This window comes from Tinamus guttatus, unplaced genomic scaffold (assembly GCF_059628265.1).
Source record: "Tinamus guttatus ecotype Peru unplaced genomic scaffold, ASM5962826v1 Tinamus_guttatus_pri_ptg000423l, whole genome shotgun sequence".
NCBI lineage: Eukaryota > Metazoa > Chordata > Aves > Tinamiformes > Tinamidae > Tinamus > Tinamus guttatus.
The window spans coordinates 2,009,831-2,017,706 of record NW_028288957.1 but is presented as its reverse complement, the minus strand read 5'-3'; the positions used below and the strand labels follow the sequence as shown (position 1 = coordinate 2,017,706).

The 7,876-nt window shown below is 45.3% G+C and overlaps 1 protein-coding gene across 1 annotated transcript in view; it reads left to right on the top strand.

Moving 5' to 3' along the window:
• The first annotated feature begins 5,355 nt into the window (after nt 1-5,355).
• Nucleotides 5,356-7,876, top strand: part of AFF1 (ALF transcription elongation factor 1) — a 69,094-nt gene continuing 66,573 nt past the window's right edge. Inside the window, exon 1 of the mRNA XM_088531625.1 lies at nt 5,356-5,436. Coding sequence (XP_088387751.1) covers nt 5,402-5,436 — 35 coding nt within the window. The 5' untranslated portion in view covers nt 5,356-5,401. The remainder of the gene's footprint in view (nt 5,437-7,876) is intronic.

The following is a 7,876-nucleotide window of genomic DNA, read 5'->3' as shown; positions in this document are numbered from 1 at the left end:
CTTGCTACTTGCCATCGGAGACCTTGTGGTGGTGATTTGCTTTCGTTATCTCCTAAATGCTGCTATTTTCACATGGTGCTTGACAGTAGGAGCCACAAGCCCAGGCCTAGGTCAACGTGTTAATCTAATGTTTTCCTAGATAGAGGGGCCTGTGAGATTCCCTCGGCTATGCCAAGGAATCGGAAAAGGTGATTAAGGAGGTAAGTACGTGCTCTATGACAGTCTGTTTAAGTGAAAATTCAGGAGATCTATCCACTTGGTAACATTTCTGGAAATCCACATAAGTAAATGAAGAGGATCCACAGGAAGCTGCATGAAGCAGAGAATAATGTGGAAATCGCTTCTGTGCGTGCAGTTTTTCTACTGTGTGCAGAAATGTCTTACGTCTAAAGATCTGTCTGCAGGACCCGGTATGACTTGGAAGAAAATCTCTCAGCATTCGTGTGTGTGTGCATGGGTGAACACCGAGGGAATTCTCTCACGGTCTGATGTGAGTCATGCTGAAAATACCTCTTCACGTAGGAAAGGAAGAAGATAGCAAAATAATATTTATGGCAATCGGGCTTCTCAGAGTCAGCGCTTCCAGTATTTCTGTTGTTACTTTTTTTGTTTCCATACTAATGATCTCCTTAGGAACGCACAACATATTTGAAGATAAAATTCCTTTCTTTTGATTCCAGAGCTTGAGCAGAGGCACTTGACTAAAATTTACAAGTCTTGCGTGTGTCCTTGTGTAATGGCAGGAAAGCACATCTTTTACTTTAAGTAATATTATTATGCCTTGCTTGTGTGTATGAAAATTCAGTAGCAAATTTGAACCAGCTTTTAGATGAAGTTGCTGTGTTTAACCCTTTAATGTGTCAAAGAGCTCAAGCTGCTTTTAAGCATGTGCCATCACCTTCAGTAGGTTTACAGCTTATTAGGAGTCCTAGTAAACTGTAGACCCCCCTGTGAGCCTGGTAAGCTGGCAGTTACTTAGGGCTCACAGGCAATGGGAATTCAAGCTAAAAAGTCACTACAAGCTCCTGACAGCTGCTGTGGCAAGGCTGATTTTACAGCTATAAAACAATTAACAAATGTCAGTTTTGCTTTTTATTTTTTCATGACACAACCACGCATCATAAGTTGGAGGCATCAGAAATGAAGCTTGCCAAGGAAGGGTAGGTAAGGTAAAATATGGTCTCATAATAAAACCGGTGGTTTTTTATTTTATTAACAGTAGTCACACATTTCCTCACTGTGCTTAAATGCATGAACATTATTAATATAATAATACTATTAATATCAGTATTAATATGTAGCTATTTGTCTTTATATTTCCCTGGGATTTAAGCAGTAGCAGCGTACAGCCTAGAGCGCCCTTTGGATATAGCAGAAACATGTAACAAAATTCTGCTGACACATCCTCACAATGTTATTTGAGGCACCAGATGATGTGGTTATAATTTCTTTTTTTTCAACCAAGTTTGTTTACTGTCAGCTCGCGATAAGGTTAAGGGGGAGGATATCCCTGAATGCAGGTGGCCTCTTCTCACAAGTCAGCAAATGTTTTATTCACTTGCATTTCTTTGCCTGGAATACGTGTGGAATACTTGGTGGCGGGGGAAAGACTTCTCCAGATATCTTGACTGAATTCCAGTTAACCTTTTGCTTTACTGGACTAGCTTGGCCAGTTGTTCTTGTGCGTAAATCATGTAGAATTTGTGTATGAAAATACTTTTTTTTTTTTTTTCCTACAGTAAGTCTGCTCCTGCACTTCTCCAAAATAGGCGTTAAATTCTCACTGGTCCAAAAAGCCATGTTGTGACATATTATATGGGCTATATGGCTATAGAGTTTTTGAATCTGTCCATCTCTGTTGGAAAACACACATATTTTGGGCAATTTGTCTCATTAGACAAGATTATTTATTTATAATCTGAAAGAAAAAATACAAGATTATTATGATGCAAACAAGGTTTCTTACTAATCTACTGTCTTGGTTTCTGTTAGAAATGTAGTTGCACCTTTTCCTAGCCTTCGGTTCCTGGGAATTCCTTTTTCTCTCTGTTTGGGGCCCTTTATTTGAAACGCGTCTGTCAAAACAGACATCGGCACCCCCTGCCCGCCCGGTAAACGCCGCAGCTCTGTGGTGTCTCCGCCGCTGCCTCGTGGAGGGTTGCGGAGCTGCGGTGAAAACGCAGCCATGCAGCACCGTGTGAGGCAGCAGCTGCAGCTCCGCGGCGCTTTTACCTCAGGGAGAGCCCTGGGGCTGCACGAGTGCCCCCGCCGGCCCCACTGCTGCCCCAGCCGCGGCCCTCCCGCGCTTCGCCCGCCCCAGGGGCGGCGCCGGGACCCCGCGGGGAAGCGGCCCGGCTCGGCTCGGCTCGGCTCGGCCCGGCTCGGCCCGGCCCCGCTCACCCGGCGGCCGCGCCAGGGCGGGCGCCGCGGAGGAGGAGCCGCGCGCGCCCGGCGGCTGAGGCGGCGGCGGCAGCTCGGCTGAGGTGAGGGGCGGGAGCGGCGCGGGCCGGGGGGCTGCAGGCCGAGGGGACCCGCTTCTGCGGTCAGAGAGAGGCTTTTCGGTCGAAGGTGATCGGTAAGGAGGGGGGGTAAAAAAAAAAAGCCGCTTTCTGGTGAACTTAGCGCCGTGTCTGGCCAAGGACAGCGCGGGATCCACCTGCGCGCGAGCTCCGCATTCACGGGTTCTGCGGCGTGCGCGGCTGCTTTGCTCTGCTTTCATGGGAGTCCGAGCTCCTGCGGAGTCGACTGGGTTCCTGTAGCTTCTTAGTACAGAAAATTATTTTCCTTGAACTATTTCTTTCAACGCATCACATAAATGTTCTCTCCACCTGATCAAGGTTCATAAGGAATGCTAGAGTTTTGCCCCTGTGGGGTTGTATCTTGAGCTCAGGCAGGCTTCTGTTTTATTTAATGCAACATCAGTGTGGTAGCTGGTGTTCAATACTTACGGATCTAGCCAGTCCCTAAGTAGTTTTCCGTCTTGTTTGAGCTGTGATGAGACAACAATTCCAACACGTACAGGCTTCCGAATATCTTATTTCCCCTTGCATTGGGCACAGGCTTGACTTTGGAGCAGGAAGTGCTTGGCCTCAAGTCCCTGAGCGAGGCTTTGCTGAGATAGGCAGTGCAGCAGGTGATGGTTGAGTTGATTACTCCAACTGTTCCTCATCCTATGGATCCACCTGTGGGTACTTTCTTCCCTGTCTCCAGGCCACTTTCCACTTCCTCACCTTTAAACCATCTACTCCTGATTAATCTGTCCCTAATGCTTGAAGCAGAGCTAGCTCTCCAGGGCCTGGGGTAATGTCATGTGGAGTATCACTGCATGGGCTATGTGATTTCTGTTTCGTTCTCTCTTCTTTCTCCCCCAACTCCATTGTATGTGTCCCCTGTCCGTGTTATGATATAGTATCATCCTTAATTATTGGATCTGCTGTGATTTTGCCTTAAGGAGCCTAGGGACTAAAGTATTTTTATATGGAGGAAAAGGTGCAGTTGCTAATCCTTATTTTCCTCATGAGATTTTGGATGGTTCATAAATAGTATTGGAATTTTACTTTCAATACTTAATAGTAGAACAAATGATAAATCCCTGACTGTCTATCTCCATTATAAAGCAGGACACATGTTTCATCTAAGGAAACTCATCTGAATGCTTTAACACTAGGAGCACAGGATAAAATAAATAAAAATTGAAAGCCTGGTTGGAAGTGGTTTTCCCAGTACATGCCTGCTACTTCTCCCCTCTTTGTTTTCAGCTCAGGTAGACACCATTGCAGCAGACTGCCTCTATTATCACTGTGTCATCTAAGTTTTTTAAAGGTTTCTTATTCACTCAGGATGGTTACAGCATTCTTGATCCTTAGGAAGCAATATATATATTTGAGTATTTTTTTCACTTTCAGATCTGCTCTCTAAGCTTTCCCACATGTGTCTAATCCTTAGTCTGCTCTGCTGCAAGTTTAAGTGGTTGCCTGAAGAGATTCCCATCTCTCATGGCCTGTGTCTTTCTGTGCTCCCTGGAATGATCCTCTGATGGTATCTGACCTGGGATGAAAACCATGACCTGGAGGTCAGCTTCTTCATCTAATCATCAAAGCATCTGCTCCTATTTAATTGCAGGCACTTTCAGCAAGCCCACATGGCTTTGCTTAGTGCTACTGTAGCCTGCCCTGCAGCCATAAGCAGTTTTGTTCCCTCGGGAGGTGGGGTACTGCGAACCCATGTCACAAACTGCAGTGAAAACATTTGTAGTCCTAGTTGTTTCCCTTTGGCGGGAATGGTTTTGTACTTCTGTTACTACAGGATTGTGCCTCTTGCCTTTGTGCTTCCAGGTGGGTTCCTTTTCTCCACAGCTCCTTGTAGGAGGCTGCAGTACAGCACCCCTGCAGCAAGCACCACAAAACCTCTTTTGATACAATTGTTTCTGCCTGTGCTTTACTTGGTCTGCGGTACTGAGGAACTGAAGATGTGTTTGGGCCAGACCGAAGAAGGTGAGGAAGAGGTGTTGGACAGAGGGAGGCGAGAGCTGTGCGAGGAAGTACACGCCAGGCTCATGCCATTCATGTGGCCTTGAGCAATTCAAAGACTTTCAGCTACCCTGAGTGTCCTGCTAGGTTAAAGTGCCGTTAAAACGACAAGAGGGGCTTGCTTGTCTTAAAACAGTTGCTGCAACATCCTTCCCCTTCTGTTTTGTTTCCTTCCTCACCACTGCTACTTTGAATTTTTTCTTTTCTAATGATACCTTTAATTCTATAGCTGCATTTTTGATCTGTATTGATTTCTTCTCGCTTCCCTCCTTCCTGCCCAGACATTTCCATTCCTCAGAAGGATATTTTGATGATCAGGAATGCTGCACTGACATATTCATTCTTTAATTAGGCAGAAGATCATGGGAACCTACAGTAGCAGTGTGGACTGTCACATGCCTGGTTGAGTTTGTCATTGCATTTTTTACGTTATCTCTAATCCTTTTCTTGCATGGTATTTCACACTTTTATCCTGCAAGTAATTGGAAGTTGATTTGGACTGCTGGGAAGATATGAGGGAGTTGCAAAACCTGTGTGCAGTGTGCACATGCACACACAGAGGAAATGCACAGAAATTGAGATTGGTTGTTTATGGTAACAAACATTTTGGACATGACTGTCGTATAATGATTAGCTTGCTTCAGATAGAGCAAATATTTCAGGATTACTTATTTAATTCTCCTTTTCTCTCTCCCTTTGGTCTCTGAGGAAGGATGTTCCTGAGTAGGTCTTTGACAGTTAAAGCAAAGCTTCAGTGGCATCTACTGAATGCAGTGTGTTGTTCTTCTACAAAGGAAATATGTTAAATACATGTTAAATATATGCCTTTTTTTTTTTCTTCCAGATGAGCTGACTTAAATGGAAGGATTGCAATGGCATCTACAGTCAAGCAGAGCACCACCAATGGGTAGGAAACAATTTGATGTAATACTGGCTCATCCAGTTCTGTGACTGATTCTTAAGCAGTTTCAAGAATCATGACTGAATGGGGAGCAGGGGAGAGGGTTTCAGACCTAGTCTGCTGCCATTTCCAAAATAAGTGCTGTCCTCTGTAGTTTGGATCTGTTGTGAAACAAATGGTATTTGCACTGATGGGACCCTCACTGATTAAAATAGATTGGAAACTACAGGCATCAGACCCAAGTTTTTGTGGACTGGCTTATATTAAGTAGTACATTATGTTTTGAGCTCTTTTGACTAGTGAGCAGGCTTGTTTGCTCCACAACGTTTTCCATCCACGGCCTTGCTGTAGGAGGGGGCAGTGTTGCCATCCCAGTGATCTGCCCGGGACAGACCCGCACGTTAAAATTAGTGCTTTGTTCCTGCGCTGAAACACAGGGCCAGCTGAAAAAGGCTGAACTGGGGGTCTGAGTCTTGTAGGTTTGCAGCATGGCACATCCAGGAAATACAAGATTTTTTTTCTCTTGGAGCAGTCTCATTTGCAAAACTGATCTTTTTTTTTTTTTTTCTTTTCCCTTTGGTTGTTTCTCTGTGTTTCCCATTACTCTTTCATCTGGCTCTCTGCAGCAGCCACCGTGCTTTATCCTCCCAGCCCAGGTCTCTGTTCTTCCCAACCTGAGGCACAGAAGGATGATGATCGCTGCACAGTTACATAAGGGGAAGGATTGGGTAGGCAGAGACTTAAACCTAGATCTTCTAAAGGCATCCAAACCACACTACTGCCCTTTTTCTGCTGTCAAGATCTCAAACTCTTATTTTTGTTATGTTGGCAGTAGATCTGCAAGGAATTGTTCTTTGAAAAAATCCATTTTCTGCATGGATTCTGGCTGGAATATAATGTAGAGTAGCCTGCCTGAAAAGCAAACCAAAATCATGGGGATTTACTTGCTCGCTGTCCTACATACCTCTCTGCCTCATCTAGGGATTGGATATCACAGCAAAATGAATCTGACAGCTGTAGTGAATCTGAAGGGTACATTGTGTTCTGTACATAGATGTTATCTTGATTCAATTGGAATATAAATCAGGATATTTAACACTCTTCACAGTGTGGTTTCTGACAGCTCCAGCGCCAAAGCCAACAAGAACTATAAACTTCTCTCTGTTGATTTTAACTGTTTGTGAAAGTTCATACTGGTTATGGAAAATTTTAAGGTATTAGGAGTGATAAGTGAGTAATGCCAAGGAAGATGATAGAAATCCCTGCTGACGGTTGCCAAAAGCTAGTAGGGTGCAGCATCCAGTGCAGTCTGGTTTGTGGGAGAAGGTGGTTTCTTTTTTTAATCTGTTTCCTTTAAGTATTGAAGGGAGGTGTGCTGTTTTTTTTTTCCTCTCTCCCTTTTCAGAAGCATTTGATTCTTAATATCTGTAGAGCAGGGTGTTTCGTTTTGTTTTCCCCCATAACAAGTTACCTCCATTTTAGTCTTCTGTAATAATTAAAGTCAAAATGACCTTTTGTATTTTCCTTTTTCTTATTTTTTTTTCTCTCTCTCTATTTTATTTTTTATTTCTTCTCCACGTGCAGTTCTGAGGTGCCTTCCTTTGCCCGGCTGGTTCTGAGGCCTCGCGCTAGCTCCGCAGTGCGGTTTAGCCCCGGCAAGCCCGAGCGTTTTGGCTGGTTTGCCCAGCCAAGATGTGAGCCCTGGTTCTGGGAATGCTGAGCTGGGGCCGGGTTGGTGAAACAAGCCCGCTGAGAAGCGCTTTGCTGAATTGAGGTCAGCAACGAGCTGTGCTGCCTCAGCACTCCCCAGGCTCCCGGTGTCGCACGCAGCGGGCAGCTTTGTTTACCTTGTCAAACTGGTTTGCCACGTACGCCTGCACACATGCGCTGCTGCGTTTCGCTTGTTCTCCAGCCATACTTTGGCAATGGGACTTCAGGGATGAGATTAATTGATTTTCTGAACATGTGGATCCTATGAAATGTGAAATGCTGTGTTTTAGGTTTGTAACTTGTGCTTAACAGTAGCGATGTTCCTGTTTGTTGCACAGTTAGTCTCTACCTAGCTGGGAAAGAAAACACACGAATAACAAGGCCCTAGACAGGTTTGCAAAGGATTTGGGTCTGCCAGAGCGTTAGCAACTCCTCCAAGGATCATTTCCCCCCGGAGGTGGATGGTCTCTGGTCTGTCTGAGAGCTAGTTAGGGAGATGCAAGGGTGTTGACACCAGGGCAGACTTGTTGGGATGGGAGTTCAGGAGTTGTCCAGTGAGCATGGGGCAGTGCAGCCTTTAGGGAACGTCGCTGACGCCCCTGACCCGAGGCAGAGGAGCCTTTTGCAAGTGAAAAGGCAACGCTCTCCTGCTTCCAGTGCCTGAAATCACAGTGCCCATTTGACCCTTTTCACCTCCAAATGCAAAGGACTCGTCAGTAGCACTAAATCTGGGCTG